We start from the raw sequence: 21,143 nt of genomic DNA, 5'->3' as shown, positions 1-21,143 counted from the left end.
TACTGGCCTCCTTTGTGCTGGTTTCCTTCATTCAGCAGCTCGCCAGCCTCTTTCCGCTGGTTTATATGCTCTTTTCTGGCTTTTTTTGTCCCCCCCCCCCCCCCCCCCCATCCACCCTCCTCTGGCATTCTGCACAGTGTGAGAACACGGAGCGTCTCTTGACTGGATTCAACTCATTAAAGACGCCTAATTGATGAAGAGTGTAATTAGTGTGACAACAGCAAGAGGAAATCCAAATGTTTCAGTCAAAAGAGCCGCATCAGGGCGGACAAGATGGAGGAGAGGCGCGTCGGCGTGAGGACACTCGCTTTTACCAACAAGCTGAAAATGAGCTGCCAGAAAACTAGTTCTTCCTCAGTTCAGTGTGTGTGTGTGTGTGTGTGTGTGTGTGTGTGTGTGTGTGTAGGGCACACGTGAGATGCCGTGAGCTTTGGTTGAACAGGGTCAGGCGAGGCGGCCATGTTTGAAACTTGTCCATAGAACAGGAAACTGGTAACTGGACTCGTTGAGTCCATCTTCAGCTGCGTGTGAGCCACACCCCCCGCGTGTGGGCGGGCTCTCCAGACCCCGACTGCAAGTAAACAGGTAGCTGCTTGTTTTTGTTGATTCTCTTCCTGGTGCGTCTCGGTGGACGTCACGAGAGTGGAAAGTCGTGCGCAGTTGAAGACAGAACTTCTGTTATTTAAGTTGGTCTTGGAAGAAGAGCTTGGAGCAACTGCAGCTGAGAGAGCTGACATGGAAGCTGAACTACAGAGCAGAATCTGGCTTCATTTCCCTCTTTATTCACACGTTACACTCATTCACATCGGAGGAACGGGCTCCTGTTCAGGCTCATCATTCATACGTGGTCACCATTCAGGTTTGTCCTGTATTTTCATTGATTTGTGTGAATAAACTGAAACTAAAGTGACACAATGACGCTCCCCTGTGCCTGCGGGAGAGTCGTCTGCTCAACAGATTCAGGCGGGACAGGACGCAGCGTCAGAATCCTCAGTTGGAGGAGTCCTGCTCTCTCCGTGCTGCTTGTCTGCCCCCTGCTGGCGAGGAGGAGGACTGCTGGGGGTCCTGTTTGAAGAGCTGTGAGAGGAGCAGGTCAACACTCTGGATCAGAACAGAATCCAAAACCTTCTGCTCCTCCGAGGAGAACCGGCTCAACACGTGACCCTTGATGGAGGTGTTCCCCGTCGGACGTCCGATCCCCACACGAAGCCTGGGCATCACCTGCAGGCGAGACAGGGGAAGTATCACTTTCATCACTACGTTCAGAGCCTACCTGGATTTTCATCCAGTCTGAAAAGTGCAGGAAGAGCAAACATTCATTCACCCCATCTGGAGCTGCTGCTCACTTACATCCGTCCGTAGGCAGTCGACGCAGGAGCGCACGCCGTTGTGACCTCTGGAAGCATTTGAGGTCAAAGTTAAATCATTGAGCACAGCCGACAGTCACAAGCATCCATCTTTGAACTTTGACAACCGGACAGAGAGGAACCGACTCTGCTCCGGCACGATGAGCTGGCGAGAGTTGACTGTCCGATTGTTCTCAGAGCTGTTCTGAATATACGACATGAGACATTCCTCATCTGTGGCATCTAGCGGTAAAACCCAGAAGGAACAGAGACGTCACCTGGCGCTTCCTCCATGTTTGATGGCGATCTTCCCGACAGGTTTGTCCAGTTCATCGTGAATCAGCAGGATGTCTTCAGGCTTGATGGCGTATTTGACAGCTGAGGAGACAAACAGACGTCTGAATTGGGGGGGGGGTTAAGGTCCTGACACATAATTAAGTCACAAAAGCGCTGATCAGGAGAGAAGGTAAAGGAGAGACCAACTCAGAGTTCTGATGTGTTTGTATATCCTCTTCTAATAATGAGCTCATAACCTGGCCTGGAGGTCGCGACCCATCAGCCTCACCGGCCGTCGAGGCCAAGCGTCCTGATGGTGGTGCGTCTGAAGTTGAAACGTTTGAAAACTTACAACAAATCAGGCAGACGTGCTTTAACATGGCACCTGACACTGAGGTGTCGCCCGAGTGAGCCGACACGGTCACGTACTTAAAGCTGGAGAGAGAAACTACAATACCCACAATCCCTCAAGGCACCAGTGCAGTAGCGCAGGAGGCAGAGCAGCTGTCAGGGAGTCACAAGGTCCCAGGTTCGAGCTCAGCTGCTCCGACTCATCGGGCCGGACAGTGAAGCGCGAGCCTCGATGGCGAGTGAGACGCGGCAGGAGGAGTCTTTCTCGCACCGGTCGGTGTTGCACACCACTAAACACCAGGATGTTAACGCAGTACTTTGAACTTTGAGTGACAGCGATGTAAGGGACTTCCCCTCTGTACAGATGCACCTGGCGATGACCTCACCTGCTTTAGCCACCGACACGCCATTGATGTTCATCGGCAGCTTGGGACGAAGCAGCACCACGTGTGTGTTTTGTATCTCTGACACGATGACCTCACCGGCCACGCACTTATCACCATGCCAACGGTCGTCAATGCTGAGCCGGGCAGCAAGAGCACCAAGCACCGTCATGCCAACGCTGTGTCTGGTACCCTCCATTGCTGGGTTCCCCAGCCCCACCACCTGACACACACACACACACACACACACACACACACACACACACACACACACACACACACACACACACCAACCTTTATGTTTACTTTTGTTGCAGCAAATAATTTCAGACTGTAACGCTTCAACAGAACAGACAAGTGTATCATGAAGAAGGCACCGCAGTGCATTAAGAGTGTGTTCATCCGCCACTGGAAGTAGTTCCCAACAAATATCCAGTGTTAAAACCAGGACAGCGTCGTTTTACAGGTCCCTGATCAGAGCTGACGTCCAGGTCAAGAGGTCAAAGACAAAGAGGGAAAAAAGGACGTTTGCTGGTCAAAGACTTTTAGCACAGAGGTTGACATCATGAGTGGAGGCGGACAATCAGCGCTCATCCACCACCGGCGCCGCCTTGCACTGACGGCACTGACCTCCTGGCAGCAGCAGCGGCTCTCGGAGCAGAACTACGACATTGTGTTGAGCGCCCAGCTGCCGGCACAGAGCGAACACTGTGTGCAGCCTCCGCACACAAAGAGCGCATTCCTGTTTAGTGCTGAGACACAAAGTCAGGAGAAAAAGTGGGAACATTTCAGAAGAAAACATTCAGACTGAGTTCTTCCAGTCAGGGCGGAGATGAAACTGCAACTTCTGGAGGAAAACTTTGCAGTAATGCCAGCTTCAGTTCTGAGGAGAGTCAGAGCTGCACTGAGGCATGAAATATTCATCATTGTTGGATATCTGACAACATCCAACACTCATAACTGAGGAATAGCCAATCGGGGCTTCCAGGCGTTTTTGGGGTTTGGACAGTCGCTTTGACAAAAGACGCCATTTCAAAACAGCGCTCTGGAGTCCAGGACAGTCGTGATGATTATTTTTCACATTTTCTAGATATTTTACAGAGTAAAGGACCATCATGAAAACAACTGGCCGACCCATACATGATGAAAATAATGGCTTGTGGCAGCCTCTCAGGTGCTGAATTCAAACGGACCCTTGGCAGAAAATGAGGGAACCTGAAACGAATTCAAAGATCCGACCCAAAAATCATGGCAGGAGCCACCAGGACGCGATCCTGCCAGTGTCACGTGAGCTGGGACTCCCGCCATCAATGGACGAATCAATCCTATCGATCAGTGATTGAAAGGAAGATCCCAACCCTGATCTGACAGTCACGGTTTCAGGTGCTCGGCGTTAAGCTTCACTTTGTTCTTGTTAGACGTGGCGAGGTGAAGGTGCCGGAGGTGACGTCACCCTGATGAGCTCTGACGTCCGGGATCACCTCGCTTCCCTCCCCACCCACACACCCCGGCACGGGGCTGCTCCACTCCGAGCCTGTCACCAGACGGAGCAGGACGGTTCGCTGGAACTGATCTTCTTCCACGAGGGTTCTAAGTGCCATTGTTCTACTTTTGTGGTTCCGCTGGTCAGAGTCACTGCACCGACATTTTATTTTGATGGAAATCGGACAAAGTTGAAGTCAGATTTCCCCCGCAATAGAAACAGAACTCAGCAAATTATGAGTAACGTTAGTTTCTCTGTTTTATTGAACACACAAACACAACAACATCAAGAAAACATTCTTTTAAATATGTGCCGAATTAAAGAGAGGTTAGCAGTGATTCGGGAAAAGTTTCCACTCGGATGTCAAGACAAGAACCTGTGACTGAGAGAGAAGTGAACTTCAGCGGACGGTTTTTTTGAGCGGCCTTCGGTCCAGATGTTCACTTACCAGCCTCCGGCGGGTGTGTGATTCCACCTCAGCGGACATCCCCGGTGTGAACGGGCCACTCAACAAAATCCGGGTTATCATTCTTGATAAAAAGCGACCCATGGGGACGAAGTTCAACCCCCGCGAGGAACCCACCGGGACACAAGCGAACGAGTCTCCCGTGAATGAGTCTCGTTTATTGGGTTGGTGATGCAGGTGGCGGGGCTGCTCGTCGGCGGGCTACGCTAAAATTGATCAGTCATTCTTCTTCGTGGAACAACAGTGAGTTGGCGCGGGGCTTCTGTGAATGGACTGCTTTCCTCACTGGTGCTGCCTCATGACGTGAATCTTTACGAGGCTCCACTCCAACACGAACCCGTCACGGTACCTCAGGACGAGCAGGTGCCGACACCGTAGCCGCCCTCCCCAGGGGTTGTTCGCCAGGCGGCTCCGGTGAGCTTAGTGTGACGTCACCTGCCGACTGACTCGCGACACCGACATGCAGACGTAGCGGTACAGAGGCTAAAAACTGTCAAAAAGCTTTGGCTGCGACTTTGGGACGTTTTGAACCTCTCTTGCCAGCCTCATGAGAGGTTGTTCGTCCTTCCGTGAGCTTCCAGCGGGTGAAGTCAACGAGTTCAACAACAAACACAAGACGGCTGGTGTTCCTCGGGGAGTCTACAGCGCCATCTAGCGCGGCGGCGGAGACATGCAGGCAAATAGGAATCTTAGTTTTCAAGCCATGGTTTTGCTGTTCGTTCTTTTGCGGCAAACGATGAACAGTTTAAAGAAGTGTGATGTGTATCAGCAGTGATGGACCATAACCGAGAATGCCTGAAGTGATATTTTTGAGTATTTTCAGTGTGTCGACCGTCATCTGATTATTTTTACTGTCGAAGGATTGCATATGTTCTGTTTTACTACAAATGCCTTGAAGACGTGGGTTACAAAGTACCAGCCACACTGAAACCAACTCTCTCCAAGTCTGTCTTGTTAAATGACTGAAAGAGTGGTGTTTTATATGTTAACATGTTCACTGGACTCAATAAGCTATGTAACACGTGCACTTACTGTACTAATGGTTGGATTTAACTTTAAGTATGTTTTGAGTTCCTTACCCTCAACTTTATGGTACAAAGTGCTGAATTAGCTAATATCTCTGTACGAGATTATTTATTCAGCCAGCCCAGCATGTTCCTAATGTCTTGCATGGTGAAATAAAAAGTAAAGTCAAATAATTGTAAACAAGGAGGTACAATCAAACTAAACTGCGCCATGTTTGACATGGGAGGATGACAAATGCACAGGTGACACAAAGGAAACTCTAAATTAAAAGTTTGTTGAAAAATCGCTTTTTTAAAATGAATATAACCAGCAACTTTTAAAATTAGAAATAATTAATAATCATAATCCTTAAATATTCAACTTTTATTTTCGAAACTCTTCTCTTGTGTTAACAGGGAGCTCATCAGTCATCAGAAGAGGAGCAGGGAACTGGGTCAGGCACCGGCTGACACCTCTCCACCACGGCGTTGATCTCCCCAACGCTCACACCGTCGTAGGTGCCTGTGATGGATGTCCAGTGGGTGTCTCCGTTGTGGTTGGTCCTACTCAGCCTGCCGGTGAAGGGGATGTCGGCCGTCATCTTCCTGCCGTCCATCCTCACGCTGCAGGAGAAGTTGGGTGGAACCAGCAGCTCCACAGAGACGGCGTGACTGATGGACTCGGCCATGGTGGTCCCCTCTGAGAAGGTTACCGTCTGCTCCTTGGTGAAATCAACGGTCCCCGGGCCGAGGATGGGCACTTTGGCCTTCATGGTGGACACAGAACCATTGCGGGTCTCTCTGCCGATGTCCCACGTCTTCTCCACTGAGCTCGTCTTTTCCAGACTCACCGTCTTCTTCACGCTTCTGCACTCCAGATTCGTGACCTTGGCCATCTGCAGGGTCTCTGGTGGATAGTGGAACAGCTCCATCTGGTCGATGCCGTACTTCACATGAGAAATGTGCTGACTGTAGCCGTCTCTGTTGATGGCCAGGACCTGGTACTGCTTGTACCAGTACTCATCACCCTCCCAGGGCAGGAAGAAGGCCTCGTGCTGGGTCACCACCTTACCAAGGCCGTACTTGTTTTTGCCAACAAAGATGTCCACGTTGGGGCAGGTTCTGACAGCATACTGAGGGACTGACCCATATGAATCCTCAACCCACTCCAGAAACTCGAAGTGGTCCACGTTGACCAGCACTTCAAATTTGGAGGATGCGTACTCTTTGTCGGCGTAGGGATACTGGCAGAAGCTGCCTTTACTGGGAGTGTAGAAGCCGGCCTCACAGTTGACTTTGCAAACGTAGTCGGTGCGTTCGGTGTAGCCGTTGAAGATGGCGACAGCTCCATTCGGAAGCGAGCCGTTCCACGAGACCCACTTGAGATTAGTGTGTTCACCAAAAATGGGGAGGGCGGGTGAGGCTCTCTCAGCTCCTGGTGTCTCTCTAAATGCAGGATGATTGCTGACCTCTCGGGAGGGGACAACATCTTGCAGGGCGGGGCTCAGCCATGGCTCTAGAGAGCAACACAAATTAAATTGAATTTGAAAACGAATGGAGTTAAAAGTAGAATTTGCCATCTCAGCTGTAATGGAACATACAAGTCGAAAGTGGCCAAAGATGAGAATAGTCCAGTGAAGTACTTGTACCTTAAATCTTCACATAGGTACATGTAGTGCACACGAGAGGTGTGACTCACCAGCAGTGGTCGCACCAGCTCCCGGTGAGCCTAATTTGACAGGAAGTTCCACCTGAGGACTGAGATTACAATGAAGACGTGACTCACTGCTGGGGGTTCCTTGTCCCTTCTGTAGTTGTGGGAGCAGCGTGTCAGCCTGCAGCGCTGGGCTGCAGAGCTGCAGCACTGCCAGGACCGCAGCCACACACCCCCTCATCTGGAAAACACAGTGGACTCTTCAGCAACAAAGGAAATTAGCTCTGCAGCTCAAAACCTAACTCATCAAAGCAATGAAAGTTAGAAACAGCAGCCAACTTAAAGTAATGACAGAAAAGAAAAACTTCTGCTAAAAAGAAATGAAAGCAGAGAATAAAACAAGAATTAACCAATAAAGACAAGTGATCAGAATAAACCAATCGGAATCAAACGATAAAAGCAAAGAGAATGAGTGAGCCGTTTTAGCTTTGTGTGTTAGCAGCCTTGATTCAGGTGTGCAGCGAAGCAGCTGGAGGCAGCATCATTGTGTTCAGGTTTCGTTCCAGCCAGAGCTGCTCGTCTCAGCGTCAGGGTTCTCACAGCACCCAGGAGAAGAGAGGAAACCACAAGGGCTGTACACCACAGCTCAATCAGCTGTGCTTCTCCAGATTATTATTTCAGGGACATTTTTCATTCCAGTAAAAATCAGTGCAGAAATGAAGAAGGGAAACGTGTCAGATTGAATATTCAGTCGCCACATCGCTCTTGTTAGAGAAGCAGGTTTTACCTGGACAGGCTCGTGCTGCAGGGACGCCGTCTCCAGCAGGCGCTGAGTTTTAAAACCTCGCTGTTGATTTATTGCCCCCAATAAACAACACACACACACACGCACGCACGCACGCACGCACGCACGCACGCACGCACGCACAACTTTGCTGGATTCTCCTGCATTTAGAAGTTGGATGTGATCTGAACTTGTTAATTGTGAACACACCTGCATTTGCAGGGTCATACAGCTCATTTCATCTAAACTCAGAAATGAAAAAGGAATAAGAATAAATATTAATTATAATATTTATAAGTAATATTAAATCATTAATATTTATAATTTTTTTTCAATCGTCAATTTAGAGAAGGGCTTGAGGAATCATTTCAAATCAGTTTTTATTGAGTTTTAAATACTGGAGGGAGTTTTATCAATGTCCAGCAGGCGTATGTGGTAGGAATACAAATGATGACAGTTCAACACGGAGCATTCTGGTCTTCTGAAAGCAGAAAACACTTTCTAAATGCTGGTAAAGACTAGTGTGTGATTGGCTGATCGCCTACAGCGGAGGATGGCGTGATGTCCAAAGTGCTGCTTCTTTGCCTTTACGACCAGATAGATACGATCAAGCTGGGAACAGAGAGATTAGATCTCTTGTGACAGTGTCACTGATTAAGACGGACTGTGCTGCAGAAAGTTGCAGCTTGCCAAGTTTCAACCAGAGGAGAAGCAGTTCAGCCCAGATACCGGTCTGCTAGCTCAGCCTTATCACGGGACACCCTGCCATGACCTCCATTCGTCCTTGAAACACAGTTATTATCAGTTTATTTATCTGAGACTGAATGAGGAGCCACACTGAAGCAAGGCTGTGCAAAGGTCATCGATAAGAGAGATGTCTGCAGAAGCGCACCGTCACCGAGTCACAGCCACAGCTTTGCTTCCACTCTCAGTGAACGGTTCAGTTTATTCCTTTCCTGTTTCCTGTGAATGGAGGCTGTCGGTATTTTCTCCTGGAGGCAGGGGCCCGTTACACGATGGGTCAGAGTAAAAACTGCATTCAGTGTCAAAGCAACATCTTGAGAGTCTGCTTGTTTCTCGTGGATGTTCTGCATTCCACCACAGACGTTTCAAACTTCCTACCATGCAACACAAGGTCAAGGACGCCATGGACGCCCTCAAGCTTTACAAAAATCAAACCAAACCCTCAGTCATTCCTTCCAACCTTCAAACAAACACATTTTAAAACCAATGTTTTGTTAAATCTAGAAAGCTCTCAGTGTTCCTACCACCCCAGCCCCTGGCTCTTTGGTGCTGGGGTTCATATCAAAGCTGTCAGAAGCGATGGCTGCGGCCTCTGACCCTCCGACCCCCCCCCCCCACACACACACAAACACACACTTTGATCCGTAGACTCGGAGGGAGGTGAAGTCTGCTCATATTTGCAGACAAATGCTGTGCTGTGGTGCAGATATCACTTCCTGTGGCCACCAGGTGGGATCGCTAAGTGACGTTGTTCATCAAACTGTAAAAAAAACAGCATCATTTCATGCTGCCACCAGATAGTGGTATGACTCCATCCATCCGTCCATCCATTTCCTACCTCATCCTGTTAAGGGGGGCAGGGGGTGGAGCCTATCCCAGCTGCCTTTGGGCAAGAGGTGGGGTTCACCCTGGACAGCCCTGCGCTATGACTCTTCTGACCTAAAATTTAACAGGCTCTTCCTTGGTCCAGGCTCCGCCTATGTTCCCACCAAGTTTGGTGTGCACTGATCTCGTGGTTTTACGTAATTCTGCTGAGAGATCAGTGATGCATCCCAAAAAACAGTATTTTTCACAGTGAACATCGAACAAAACTCTCACTCTAGTAATGCAGGATGGTTCGGACTGAAGGTATTGAAGAGGTCACTCTCTCTACTGACCCCCCACTGCTGGAGTTCATTGCAGCAAAGCTAACTCGCCCCCAGGTGGGGGTCTCTACCTGCTTGTTTGACACTCATGAGTTTCATTCAGACACCATTGACACAAAAGCTCTCTTCCATTTACCACACTGGGCCTGCTCGTATTTTATTGGTGAGGAAAAATTTTGCTTTCAAGATTACAAAGAGTAGATGTTTTGGACACATAACACTTGTGCCTGTCTTCAGGGGCACGGCTTGGCATCGGGTATGGGTTCACAGCGGTCCACCACGGCCCGGACTTCTCCAATCTGGACCCCATCGTATGTGCCTGAGATGGACGTCCACTGGGTCTCACCGTTGCGGTACGTGCGGCTGAGGCGTGCTGTGTAGGGGATGTCGGCCTTCATCTTGCGCCCCTCCATACGGACCCTGCAGAAGTGGTTTGGGGGGGTGGTGAGTTCCACAGAGACGGAATGGCTGAGCGCCTCCACCACGGTGGTTCCTCTAGAGAACTGCAGCGTCTTCTCACCGCTCAGCTCAAGTCCTCCAGAGCCGATGAGTGGGATTTTGGCGGTGATGCTACCTGTGATGCCCAGCATGGTAGCGCGGCCGATGTTCCAGGTGACCTCCTCCTCTGTGGTCTTTGAGATGGTGACCGTCTTAACCACAGTCTGGCACTCGTTGTTGGTGACCCCTGAGATGCGCATGGTCTCAGGAGGATACTGAAAGATGGCAACCTCATCGATGGCGTACTTGACATCAGAGATGTGCTGTGAGTAGCCGTCTCTGTTGATGGCCAGGACCTGGTAGTTCTTGTACCAGTACTCATCACCCTCCCAGGGCAGGAAGAAGGCTTCAAACTGAGGAACAACCTTCCCCAGACCGTACTTGTTCTTCCCGACGTAGATTCCTACACCTGGGCAGGTCCTGACTGAAAACTGTGGTACTGAGCCGTAGGAACCTTCTTTCCACTCCAGGAACTCAAAGTTGTCCTTGTTGGCCAGGATTTCAAATTCAGGGGCGTAGTATTCTCTGTCTCCGTAGGGGTAGCGGCAGTAGGGGCCCAGGCTGGGGTTGTAGAAGCCGGCCTCGCACTTGTACTTGCAGACGTAGTCAGTACGCTCAGTGTAACCGTTGTAGATTGAAACGGCCCCGTTGGGCAGAGAGCCGTCCCAGGTCAACCACTGCAGGTTGATGTTATCACCGAACATGAAGGAGGAGGGCAGATCTTGTTGCTGCTCCAGATCAGGCGGAACCAAAGGACCTGACACCACTTTGTCAGCGGTCGGATCAGGGACCCGACCCTCCAGCTCGGGGTTCAGTAGAGAAACTGTGGGAGGTACAAACGTACACAGACAAAGGTTCAACTAAAACCAAATGGAATTCTTCATGTCGTCCTGTTAGGAGAGACAGCAGAGGTCAACAGAGAACCAAACCCTCCACTGAAGTGAATATGTTTGTTAAAAAAATCCAAAATGAAAATAAAATTTGTGAGAGGAAGCTTGTTAGCTGTTTTATGTCTCTTATTTTTCAGAAGAGAATCAATTTTATGACATAATTTAAATATTTTCATGCTTAGAGAAGTAAAAAGCCCCAGAATGGACATCAAGAGAAAAACTAAAACATGTTGTCACCACAAGATATAACTTGTCCCCTCAGTTTTGTTATGTTGCCACAATTTACACCACAAGTTGTGAAGAGGAACAACTGCATGCACACCCAAAAAGACATTCAGGCGCTGGACGAAAAGTGATCCACCACAGACACAAAGGCTCAGCAGTGTACAGCATAACTTGTTCTCACAAGTCAACCAAAGTGTGGGAACAAGTTATGTCATTATTATCTTGTGACCTCAAATTAATGACATTGTAGGAGCAAGTTATATTTTGTGGCTACAAATCAATTTGATTGAAGGAACAATGTACAACTCATGGCCACAAAACATATTTTTTCTCTTGAACTCTCCAGGGCTCCCCAGAGAACTGCGGTCTGAGTGCATTTCCAGAAAGTGTATGAAAGTAATGAGAAGTTACCAAAGTTTCTGGATACCTTTGCGTTGCTGTGAGCTCCTCTGGATGATGTCCTGCAGGCTGGCTGAGGTCAGAGCCAGCAGGACCGACAGCAGCAACCCTGACCGCTGCATCTAGCGGCCAAACACAGAAACGTTGATGAAGTTGATGTTTTCCTGCTGTGACTTGCATTGTTTACATTTGCACATGAATATCCCGAGCCATCGTAGCTAGAATATAGATTTATTTCAGTTTTGCATCTTTGGAATAAAAAAAACACAACTGACAAGGAAACATTATCATGCTTTGCATGTTTACGCCCATTTCATACGCACAAGTTTCACCCATCACATTGGGTCCATATATTTAATCAAATTTGCCTCACAAGGGTCAGAATTTTACAGTTATTACTTCATTTGGGGCAAACATTCAAAACAGATCCTAACTGGCTGATTGTGACTGAGGTGAGAACAGAGTGAACAGTACTCACCTTGACAGGTGCTCCCCGCGGAGGCCACACTCAGTGCCGTCAGGTTTATATACGCTGCTTTATGGCTGAACCCTGACCTGGACTGTGCTCTCTCATCCTGTCTGGGATCTGACTTTGACCAGTTCACACAAACTGGAGCAGCTGGTTCATGAACAGCAGAGCTGCTTTTATTTTTTTCAGCGTCACTTCCAGACGAATGTAGGATTCATTTGACTTGCGACTGAGAAGCATTTCTTTTTACTCTTTAAACTGGTTTGTCGGCAGTGTTTTAGTTGAAGTTGTATTCAAGCTCTTTATAACAGCGTTTCACAAAGATGTATCCGTGTTTCCACAGAAAAGTTGCGATGCCCAGTGCCAAGAACCATTTGAGGCCCAGCTGCGGCCCTGCACTGGAGTTGGTTTGGTAGTCTAGCTTTCTGGAACAGCGATCAACTAATGGCAGGGCTCTGAGATCACGGCTCCAGAGATGGAGTTTTGGAACTGAGAATTTATCAGCAGTGTGAGTCGGTAGAGCCTGGAGGTTTGAAGCTATGACGACATAGCCATGTGTTATTGTAAGACATTTGTTCAACAGACTTCAACATCAACGACAACTCAGTCCTCCAAGACTGAACAATCTTGGAGTGTTTTCAGCAACCACTGAACAAATACAATACAGACAACACTTGAAGTCCCGACGGCAATTGAGTTGTCAAAGAAACCTTGTAATGCTGGTACAATATAATAAATTCTAATGAATAATAAAGTGTTGCCACTCTGCAGAAACTCAACTCATGAATCAAACCGAAGAGCCAAGGCCAAAAACTTGAAGGCCAAAGGAAAAACGTGTCTTCCAGAATCAAACTTTACTATCGCTCAGGACAAAAAAAAGGTCAAAGGAAGTCAAACATGACAACAGCTTTGTTTCATTTTTCCCCTCAACAGATTTTTATTGGAATTTTACAGCAATCCAGTGTACAGTACATGGGATACTGTATTATTCTGTTTTCAGCGGTTGACACTGCACCTCAGAGTGGACATCTCTAACCTGTGCGCTGCTGTACATCCCGCTGATGGATGTCCAGGTGGATTCCTTGTTGATGTACGTGCGACTGAGGCGCGCCTTATAGGGGAGGTCGTCCTTGTATCTTGTACCCACCAGAAAGACGTCACAGGAGCTGAGAGGTGGTACAGTGATCATCGAAGAGTCAGAGTGGTAGACGGACTCGATGTAGGAGTCGTCGTCGGTGAACACGAGGGTCACCTCATCTCCACTAAGGTCGATACCAGCGGAGCTGATTTGGGGGACTACAGTACTGATGCTGGTTGACAAACCCGATCCGACACTGAAGTCGGTCTTCCAAGTGTGTTCCACTTGGGTTGTTTTGGAGATGGTAACATTACTCGTCACTGGGTCGGCTCCATAGTTGCTGACGCTGGTCCTGTGGAGGATCTCAGGAAGGAGCTTTTCAACTTCAGCGCCTTCAGAGTTGTACACGACATCTAACAGATGCTCACTCCTGACATCTTTGTTTGCTTCCAAAACCTTGTAGTGACTGTACCAATAGGCGTCTTTTCCTAGGGAAAGGATGAAGCCCTTGCGATCAACATCCACTTTCCCCAGGCCGTATCTGTTCTTCCCAACATATTTCTCTTCACCGGTGCAGGTCTGGATTGCATATGTGGTCACTCCACCACAGACGCCATCTGTCCACTGCAAGAACTCAAAGTAATCTTTGTCTACCAGTATGTCAAAGGTGGGGGTAGCATACACAAATTGACCATGGGGGAAGTAGCAGAAAGGACCCTTCTCAGGGCTGTAAAAGCCAGATTCACAGAAGAATTTGCAGACATAGTCAAAGTGACCAGCATAGCCATTGTAGATCGAAACAGCTCCCTCGGGGAGTGAACCGGTCCAGGCCTGCCATTCCAGGTCGGTGCCATTGAATTCAGCAGAGGGCGAATGGTTGAGTTGGCTCTCAATTTCAGGAGTAAGTGGAAGAGCTTCAGCTGATGCGTTGGGATGAACTTTAGGAAATTTTTCCTGCAGAGATGGGTCTATCACCACTGTGTAGAAGACAGGGAACAAGCAGGAACCACGATTAGCAATAAACCAGATCAGATCAATGATCAATGGAGCACAACTGCTCAAGTAGAAAATTCTAGTTTTTCTTGTAGTTGGAAAAAGAGCAAAGAAATTAGGAGAAAAATGATGTACAGTGAAAGGACTTTCAATTCATAACTGAAACGTTCTTGTTCTACAGTGGTAACGACTCTCTATGTGTTGAATCATTCCACCAGGACTTCAGCGAAGGTGGACACATCCGTGTAACCACCACTTCTAGATGAGTCAATATGTAAATGATTTGTTGCTATTTCACAATTACTCCCCGAAACAAAGACACAAAATGAATATGTTTGTAGTTTCAGCATGAATTACACCTCCCCAGGATATCCTACCTTCTGCTGTCCATCAAAAATGAACATACTTTCGTCCTGGTAGACATAATCTAAGACTTTGTCATTCCATATTTGGCTGGATAATAATAATAATAATAATAATAACCTAGATCTGTCTTCATTCTCATGATCACCTGACAAGTAGGGACAAAGTACCTGAGGTACTGAGAGATCTTTTATTGCAGCATAAACTCTAAACAACTGCGTTGCTTCTCAAACTGAAACAAACTGAGATACTGTCTTGTTTGAGAAATCTGATCATGTGATTATTCTTCTTCTGATAGTGAATTAGCAAGTTAGATTTGTGGAGTGACTAATTAGTGATTTAAAGAGAAACATTAGCTTTTAAACAAAAGAACATGTTCACCTGGTTCTCCATCCTGGCGAAAAGGAAAAGAAGGAGGCAGAAGATCAGGTGGAAGAAAAGGAGGATAACACTTGAAACGAGCGGCTGAGGACAGAGCCGGCAGGGCCAGCAGGAGCAACACCGACAGCTTCATCTGCAGGACAAATACAGAATACAGTCACTGGTAGTTACCAGCACATAGCCAGACACCAACACAGAGGCTCTTCGGGACTCCTCAAATGGTTGAGAGAACTTCAGATCCTGTGAGTCCTGTAGAAGACAGTAAAATCTGCATCCGTGCAAGTCTCAGTTGCTAATTGCAGCTTCCTTCAGCGAATCAAGTTCTTTTTTCAGGACATTTTACCACTAAGCTGCCACTGAATGGACTCTTCTTAAACTGCTAGTTTTGAAGTGACAACATTCGTGGAATCACGTCCCCACTCAAACGCTTTCTATCAGTATTTTCACATCAAAACGTCTCTGTTCCCTGTCGTTTGGAACTGAAGATGTACATGATAGGTTCAGAATGCAGTGGGATCGACTCACCATGGTGGTACAAATCAACCAGCCCAGCATGTCAGGCTTATATACCTGACCAGGGATGTCAGAAGCACAAATATGAACTTTTCCCGTCACCTTGACTTTGGCCTGCCTTGTACAAAAAACTTGATGAAAGCAGAACACACTTTTACCAGAATTTCTGGCCTCCCACACCATCCTGTTGGATATTGGACTTTTCTTTGGCACAGTAAAGTCGTAGGTTTTTATTTATGAAGTGAATTGACGTGCATCAGCATCTTGTGTTCAGCAGCGAACCCATCAGGCCTGCACGGATCACGCAACTGCTCGATTAGAATCAGTCCAGTCGACAAATTACACATGAACCACAGCTGAGTCAATACACAATCTCAATATTGACTAAATAAGGCGCATTCAGTGAAAGTTCTTCATAACAAGTTTAAAACCTGAAAGCATTGTTCTGCCTACATCAGAGACTCCTCAGGTGTTCAGTTCCTCAAACTATATGTCTTCTGCTAATGCAGGTTGTTCTCATCCCACAATGCCATAACTCTTGTAGTGCATTAAATACCTACCCTTTCACATCTATATGAGATGCAGCGGCCTCCTAGCCCAGTTGGGGACACGACCAGTATGGTTTCACAAATCAAGTACAAGCGCTGTCCCCAGCGTTTGATAGAATGCTTATTGCACTAACTAAACAAACAGTAGCTACAGAAATTTCTAGGAAGTGCAACGGCTCAGCAGTGACCCCCAGTTTTTTTGTAAGGCAAAAGCTGAAATAATTAAAATTAAACAATTTGTATGTACTGTCAAGTAGGAGGGCATATATCAGTTTGCTAGCCAAGGCTAACAAGTGGGGTGAGGGCACCAACTTGATTTGTGATGTCTCAACATTTCAGGTGATTTCTGAAGGGTGAACCAGGACTGTCACAGAGGCCATAATTTACTTATCTGGTCTTTGTTGTTTTTTCACACCCACAGCTTTGAGGCCACACACCATGTCAAACACACTTGTTAGCCTTGGCGAGTTGTGTATTTGTCTATCAAGGACAAAGTCTAGTCACTTGGCTCTGATCAGGACAAGACAGCAAACTGATAAATGCCCTCCTACTCAACAGTAAATACAAAGACAAACCACATTTTAATGATTTCAGCTTTTGCTTCATGGCAGACTGGTCAGAGGTCAGCTGAGATGAATTTGCTGCACGTCTTGAGCACCAAGCATGAACACAGCCGATGTGCCCGGATGTGAATAAAGTTTTAACAGAATATGGACCTGCAATTGAGATAAATGTCAGAATATCAATCATAGACTGAAAATTCTTGGGAACTGAGAATAAATGCACTCTCATATAAACTCTAATATCAGGAAGAAAATAATCAATTTAGTAACTTTTAAAAGAATTGTCATCACTGTTGGATGAGTTCAATTCAAGTATTTCCATAATCCCAGGTGAGAACTGTCACATTCATGATGAAGTATTTGCACCGTTGTCAGAATTTGTGTGTAATTTGTCGACTGGACTGATTCTAATCGAGCAGTTGCGTGATCCGTGCAGGCCTGATGGGTTTGCTGCTGAACACAAGATGCTGATGCACGTCAATTCACTTCATAAATAAAAACCTACGACTTTACTGTGCCAAAGAAAAGTCCAATATCCAACAGGATGGTGTGGGAGGCCAGAAATTCTGGTAAAAGTGTGTTCTGCTTTCATCAAGTTTTTTGTACAAGGCAGGCCAAAGTCAAGGTGACGGGAAAAGTTCATATTTGTGCTTCTGACATCCCTGGTCAGGTATATAAGCCTGACATGCTGGGCTGGTTGATTTGTACCACCATGGTGAGTCGATCCCACTGCATTCTGAACCTATCATGTACATCTTCAGTTCCAAACGACAGGGAACAGAGACGTTTTGATGTGAAAATACTGATAGAAAGCGTTTGAGTGGGGACGTGATTCCACGAATGTTGTCACTTCAAAACTAGCAGTTTAAGAAGAGACCATTCAGTGGCAGCTTAGTGGTAAAATGTCCTGAAAAAAGAACTTGATTCGCTGAAGGAAGCTGCAATTAGCAACTGAGACTTGCACGGATGCAGATTTTACTGTCTTCTACAGGACTCACAGGATCTGAAGTTCTCTCAACCATTTGAGGAGTCCCGCAGAGCCTCTGTGTTGGTGTCTGGCTATGTGCTGGTAACTACCAGTGACTGTATTCTGTATTTGTCCTGCAGATGAAGCTGTCGGTGTTGCTCCTGCTGGCCCTGCCGGCTCTGTCCTCAGCCGCTCGTTTCAAGTGTTATCCTCCTTTCGTTTCATTTCTTCTGCCTCCTCCTTTTCCTTTTCGCCAGGATGGAGAACCAGGTGAACATGTTCTTTTGTTTAAAAGCTAATGTTTCTCTTTAAATCACTAATTAGTCACTCCACAAATCTAACTTGCTAATTCACTATCAGAAGAAGAAGAATCACATGATCAGATTTCTCAAACAAGACAGTATCTCAGTTTGTTTCAGTTTGAGAAGCAACGCAGTTGTTTAGAGTTTATGCTGCAATAAATGATCTCTCAGTACCTCAGGTACTTTGTCCCTACTTGTCAGGTGATCATGAGAATGAAGACAGATCTAGGTTATTATTATTATTATTATTATTATTATTTTTATTCTTATTATTATCCAGCCAAATATGGAATGACAAAGTCTTAGATTATGTCTACCAGGACGAAAGTATGTTCATTTTTGATGGACAGCAGAAGGTAGGATATCCTGGGGAGGTGTAATTCATGCTGAAACTACAAACATATTCATTTTGTGTCTTTGTTTCGGGGAGTAATTGTGAAATAGCAACAAATCATTTACATATTGACTCATCTAGAAGTGGTGGTTACACGGATGTGTCCACCTTCGCTGAAGTCCTGGTGGAATGATTCAACACATAGAGAGTCGTTACCACTGTAGAACAAGAACGTTTCAGTTATGAATTGAAAGTCCTTTCACTGTACATCATTTTTCTCCTAATTTCTTTGCTCTTTTTCCAACTACAAGAAAAACTAGAATTTTCTACTTGAGCAGTTGTGCTCCATTGATCATTGATCTGATCTGGTTTATTGCTAATCGTGGTTCCTGCTTGTTCCCTGTCTTCTACACAGTGGTGATAGACCCGTTTGTGCAGGAAAAATTTCCTAAAGTTCATCCCAACGCATCAGCTGAAGCTCTTCCACTTACTCCTGAAATTGAGAGCCAACTCAACCATTCACCCTCTGCTGAATTCAATGGCACCGACCTGGAATGGCAGGCCTGGACCGGTTCACTCCCCGAGGGAGCTGTTTCGATCTACAATGGCTATGCTGGTCACTTTGACTATGTCTGCAAATTCTTCTGTGAATCTGGCTTTTACAGCCCTGAGAAGGGTCCTTTCTGCTACTTCCCCCATGGTCAATTTGTGTATGCTACCCCCACCTTTGACATACTGGTAGACAAAGATTACTTTGAGTTCTTGCAGTGGACAGATGGCGTCTGTGGTGGAGTGACCACATATGCAATCCAGACCTGCACCGGTGAAGAGAAATATGTTGGGAAGAACAGATACGGCCTGGGGAAAGTGGATGTTGATCGCAAGGGCTTCATCCTTTCCCTAGGAAAAGACGCCTATTGGTACAGTCACTACAAGGTTTTGGAAGCAAACAAAGATGTCAGGAGTGAGCATCTGTTAGATGTCGTGTACAACTCTGAAGGCGCTGAAGTTGAAAAGCTCCCTCCTGAGATCCTCCACAGGACCAGCGTCAGCAACTATGGAGCCGACCCAGTGACGAGTAATGTTACCATCTCCAAAACAACCCAAGTGGAACACACTTGGAAGACCGACTTCAGTGTCGGATCGGGTTTGTCAACCAGCATCAGTACTGTAGTCCCCCAAATCAGCTCCGCTGGTATCGACCTTAGTGGAGATGAGGTGACCCTCGTGTTCACCGACGACGACTCCTACATCGAGTCCGTCTACCACTCTGACTCTTCGATGATCACTGTACCACCTCTCAGCTCCTGTGACGTCTTTCTGGTGGGTACAAGATACAAGGACGACCTCCCCTATAAGGCGCGCCTCAGTCGCACGTACATCAACCGCGAATCCACCTGGACATCCATCAGCGGGATGTACAGCAGCGCACAGGTTAGAGATGTCCACTCTGAGGTGCAGTGTCAACCGCTGAAAACAGAATAATACAGCATCCCATGTACTGTACACTGGATTGCTGTAAAATTCCAATAAAAATCTGTTGAGGGGAAAAATGAAACAAAGCTGTTGTCATGTTTGACTTCCTTTGACCTTTTTTTTGTCCTGAGCGATAGTAAAGTTTGATTCTGGAATATCTTGGACGACTATGGGCTCAAATCAACGTGATAGAATGTTTTTGTAGTGGGTTATGAAGGCTCAGTTTTGCATCCTGATGAGTTCTAAAATACAGAAAGATTCATTTCCACTTGAACGCTTATTTTCTTGGGGTATTTAAGTTCTTGAACCTACTGTCATGTTTTACTTACGTTGCAGTGCAGGACACTTCACCACAGGCTGGTCTGCAGCCCATTATTATTCATCTATTTATGGTTTCTTTGACAGGGAGAGCTTCAGTATATGTCGACATGCTGAAGACAGCCTTCAGATGCAAGTATCTTAGAGCTGCTCTGCTGAAGAGCTTTTATGAAAATAAAACATCTTGTCAGAGAGATGAAAGGATAGTTGAATGCAACAAAATATCTTAATACTCAGAAAATAAGTACCATAGACAGCAATCAAGCAAGCATTTAAAGACATCTAATACATAAGCACATGTTCTTTTTAAAGTAACCAAGATTTGATAGCTTTCTTTAAAAATTTGAAATTATGCACACAGTTATAGACTTGGTCTTTGTCTTCGTTGTCCTCCTCTTATCCGGTTGGTCTGGGTTGCGGGGGCAGCAGCCTCAGCATAGAAGCCCAGACTGTCCTCTCCCCAGCCACTTCCACCAGAATCCCAAGGCGTTCCCAGGCCAGCCCAGAGATATGATCCCTCCAGCGTGTCCTGGGTCGGCCCCGAGGCCAGACATGCCTGGAGAACCTCCCTCAGGAGGTGTCCTCTCCAGATGCCTGAACCACCTCCACTGACTCCTCTACCTGGAGGAGCAGCAGCTCTACTCTGAGTCCCTCCTGAAGGCCTGAGCTTCTCACCCTGTCTCTAAGGGAGAGCCCAGCCTCCCTGAGGAGGAAACTCATTTTGATGGCTTGTATTTGCGATCTTGTTCATTACCCAGAGCTCATGACCACAGGTGAGGGTTGGAACAGAGTCTGACTGGTAAATCAAGAGACTTGCCCTTTGGCTCAGCTCCCTCTTAACCACAACAGACTGGTTTAGCAGCCGCATCACTGCGGACGCCACCCCAATCCGCCTGTCAATCTCCTGCTCCATCCTACCCTCACTCGTGAACAAGCCATGACATTTATAGACGCTGCATTTATAAGCTCAACATGAGTCCATGTTTATTGTTGACATCACCAGGATTTGGTAGGTTTCTGATCTAATCTGAATTCAAACAATCACGAGTGGCGGGCGAATCGATCCAAATGCCGATAATCTGGTTACCAGCTGTGGTACTGATATTGATTAATAGCAGTGTTGGTATTGATATTGATTAAAAGCAGCATTGGTATTGATATTGATTAAAAGCAGCATTGGTATTTGGTAT

The 21,143-nt window shown here is 46.8% G+C and overlaps 5 protein-coding genes across 6 annotated transcripts; 1 reads left to right on the top strand and 4 right to left on the bottom strand.

The window, feature by feature from the left end:
• Nucleotides 1-137: 137 nt before the first annotated feature.
• Nucleotides 138-4,913, bottom strand: ptrh1 (peptidyl-tRNA hydrolase 1 homolog). Of its 2 annotated transcripts, none has more exons than XM_086205735.1 (5): nucleotides 4,288-4,913; nucleotides 2,360-2,579; nucleotides 1,625-1,724; nucleotides 1,351-1,396; nucleotides 138-1,221 (listed from the first exon to the last, which is right to left on the bottom strand). In XM_086205735.1, the coding sequence occupies exons 1-5, from the start codon at nucleotides 4,387-4,389 to the stop codon at nucleotides 991-993; spliced, it is 699 nt and encodes a 232-aa protein (XP_086061861.1). In that variant the 5' UTR covers nucleotides 4,390-4,913; the 3' UTR covers nucleotides 138-990. The 2 variants fall into 2 exon arrangements, with proteins under 2 accessions (XP_086061861.1, XP_086061862.1); XM_086205736.1 differs by having other exon boundaries at nucleotides 1,087-1,221; nucleotides 1,325-1,396.
• An 821-nt stretch (nucleotides 4,914-5,734) lies between these two features.
• LOC147259649 (natterin-3-like) lies at nucleotides 5,735-7,204 on the bottom strand. Its single transcript, XM_086205737.1, has 2 exons — nucleotides 7,135-7,204; nucleotides 5,735-6,825 (listed from the first exon to the last, which is right to left on the bottom strand). The coding sequence occupies exons 1-2, from the start codon at nucleotides 7,202-7,204 to the stop codon at nucleotides 5,735-5,737; spliced, it is 1,161 nt and encodes a 386-aa protein (XP_086061863.1).
• Nucleotides 7,205-9,769: 2,565 nt separating this feature from the next.
• LOC147259648 (natterin-3-like) lies at nucleotides 9,770-12,226 on the bottom strand. The gene is made up of 3 exons (XM_086205734.1): nucleotides 12,127-12,226; nucleotides 11,677-11,770; nucleotides 9,770-10,957 (listed from the first exon to the last, which is right to left on the bottom strand). Exons 2-3 carry the CDS (start codon nucleotides 11,768-11,770, stop codon nucleotides 9,870-9,872), a joined length of 1,182 nt encoding a protein of 393 aa, XP_086061860.1. The 5' UTR covers nucleotides 12,127-12,226; the 3' UTR covers nucleotides 9,770-9,869.
• Nucleotides 12,227-13,013: 787 nt separating this feature from the next.
• LOC147259647 (natterin-3-like) lies at nucleotides 13,014-15,605 on the bottom strand. Its single transcript, XM_086205730.1, has 3 exons — nucleotides 15,458-15,605; nucleotides 14,933-15,065; nucleotides 13,014-14,172 (listed from the first exon to the last, which is right to left on the bottom strand). Exons 1-3 carry the CDS (start codon nucleotides 15,485-15,487, stop codon nucleotides 13,103-13,105), a joined length of 1,233 nt encoding a protein of 410 aa, XP_086061856.1. The 5' UTR covers nucleotides 15,488-15,605; the 3' UTR covers nucleotides 13,014-13,102.
• A 1,509-nt stretch (nucleotides 15,606-17,114) lies between these two features.
• On the top strand, nucleotides 17,115-19,712 carry LOC147259646 (natterin-3-like). The gene is made up of 3 exons (XM_086205731.1): nucleotides 17,115-17,271; nucleotides 17,664-17,793; nucleotides 18,575-19,712. Exons 1-3 carry the CDS (start codon nucleotides 17,242-17,244, stop codon nucleotides 19,642-19,644), a joined length of 1,230 nt encoding a protein of 409 aa, XP_086061857.1. The 5' UTR covers nucleotides 17,115-17,241; the 3' UTR covers nucleotides 19,645-19,712.
• The last annotated feature ends 1,431 nt before the right edge of the window (nucleotides 19,713-21,143 follow it).

Source organism: Aulostomus chinensis, chromosome 6, assembly GCF_037954235.1.
Source record: "Aulostomus chinensis isolate RoL2024-O1b breed Wild chromosome 6, RoL_Achi_v1.0, whole genome shotgun sequence".
Lineage (NCBI taxonomy): Eukaryota > Metazoa > Chordata > Actinopteri > Syngnathiformes > Aulostomidae > Aulostomus > Aulostomus chinensis.
Note: the sequence above shows the minus strand (reverse complement) of the source record. Positions and strands in the feature narration are given on the sequence as shown.

What these genes read in the sequence shown, in the direction of transcription:
- ptrh1 (XM_086205735.1), bottom strand. Translation starts at nt 4,389, where the DNA reads ATGGGTCGCTTTTTATCAAGAATGATAACCCGGATTTTGTTGAGTGGC. An exon ending in AAACATGGAGGAAGCGCCAG is followed by an intron (nt 1,397 to 1,624) that starts GTGACGTCTCTG and finishes AAATGCTTCCAG; the next exon opens with AGGTCACAACGGCGTGCGCT. An exon ending in TCGACTGCCTACGGACGGAT is followed by an intron (nt 1,222 to 1,350) that starts GTAAGTGAGCAG and finishes TCTCGCCTGCAG; the next exon opens with GTGATGCCCAGGCTTCGTGT.
- LOC147259649 (XM_086205737.1), bottom strand. Translation starts at nt 7,204, where the DNA reads ATGAGGGGGTGTGTGGCTGCGGTCCTGGCAGTGCTGCAGCTCTGCAGC. An exon ending in AGCGCTGCAGGCTGACACGC is followed by an intron (nt 6,826 to 7,134) that starts TGCTCCCACAAC and finishes GTTGCTCTCTAG; the next exon opens with AGCCATGGCTGAGCCCCGCC.
- LOC147259648 (XM_086205734.1), bottom strand. Translation starts at nt 11,770, where the DNA reads ATGCAGCGGTCAGGGTTGCTGCTGTCGGTCCTGCTGGCTCTGACCTCA. An exon ending in GAGCTCACAGCAACGCAAAG is followed by an intron (nt 10,958 to 11,676) that starts GTATCCAGAAAC and finishes TACCTCCCACAG; the next exon opens with TTTCTCTACTGAACCCCGAG.
- LOC147259647 (XM_086205730.1), bottom strand. Translation starts at nt 15,487, where the DNA reads ATGCTGGGCTGGTTGATTTGTACCACCATG. An exon ending in GGTTGATTTGTACCACCATG is followed by an intron (nt 15,066 to 15,457) that starts GTGAGTCGATCC and finishes TTTGTCCTGCAG; the next exon opens with ATGAAGCTGTCGGTGTTGCT. An exon ending in TCGCCAGGATGGAGAACCAG is followed by an intron (nt 14,173 to 14,932) that starts GTGAACATGTTC and finishes TCTTCTACACAG; the next exon opens with TGGTGATAGACCCATCTCTG.
- LOC147259646 (XM_086205731.1), top strand. Translation starts at nt 17,242, where the DNA reads ATGCTGGGCTGGTTGATTTGTACCACCATG. An exon ending in GGTTGATTTGTACCACCATG is followed by an intron (nt 17,272 to 17,663) that starts GTGAGTCGATCC and finishes TTTGTCCTGCAG; the next exon opens with ATGAAGCTGTCGGTGTTGCT. An exon ending in TCGCCAGGATGGAGAACCAG is followed by an intron (nt 17,794 to 18,574) that starts GTGAACATGTTC and finishes TCTTCTACACAG; the next exon opens with TGGTGATAGACCCGTTTGTG.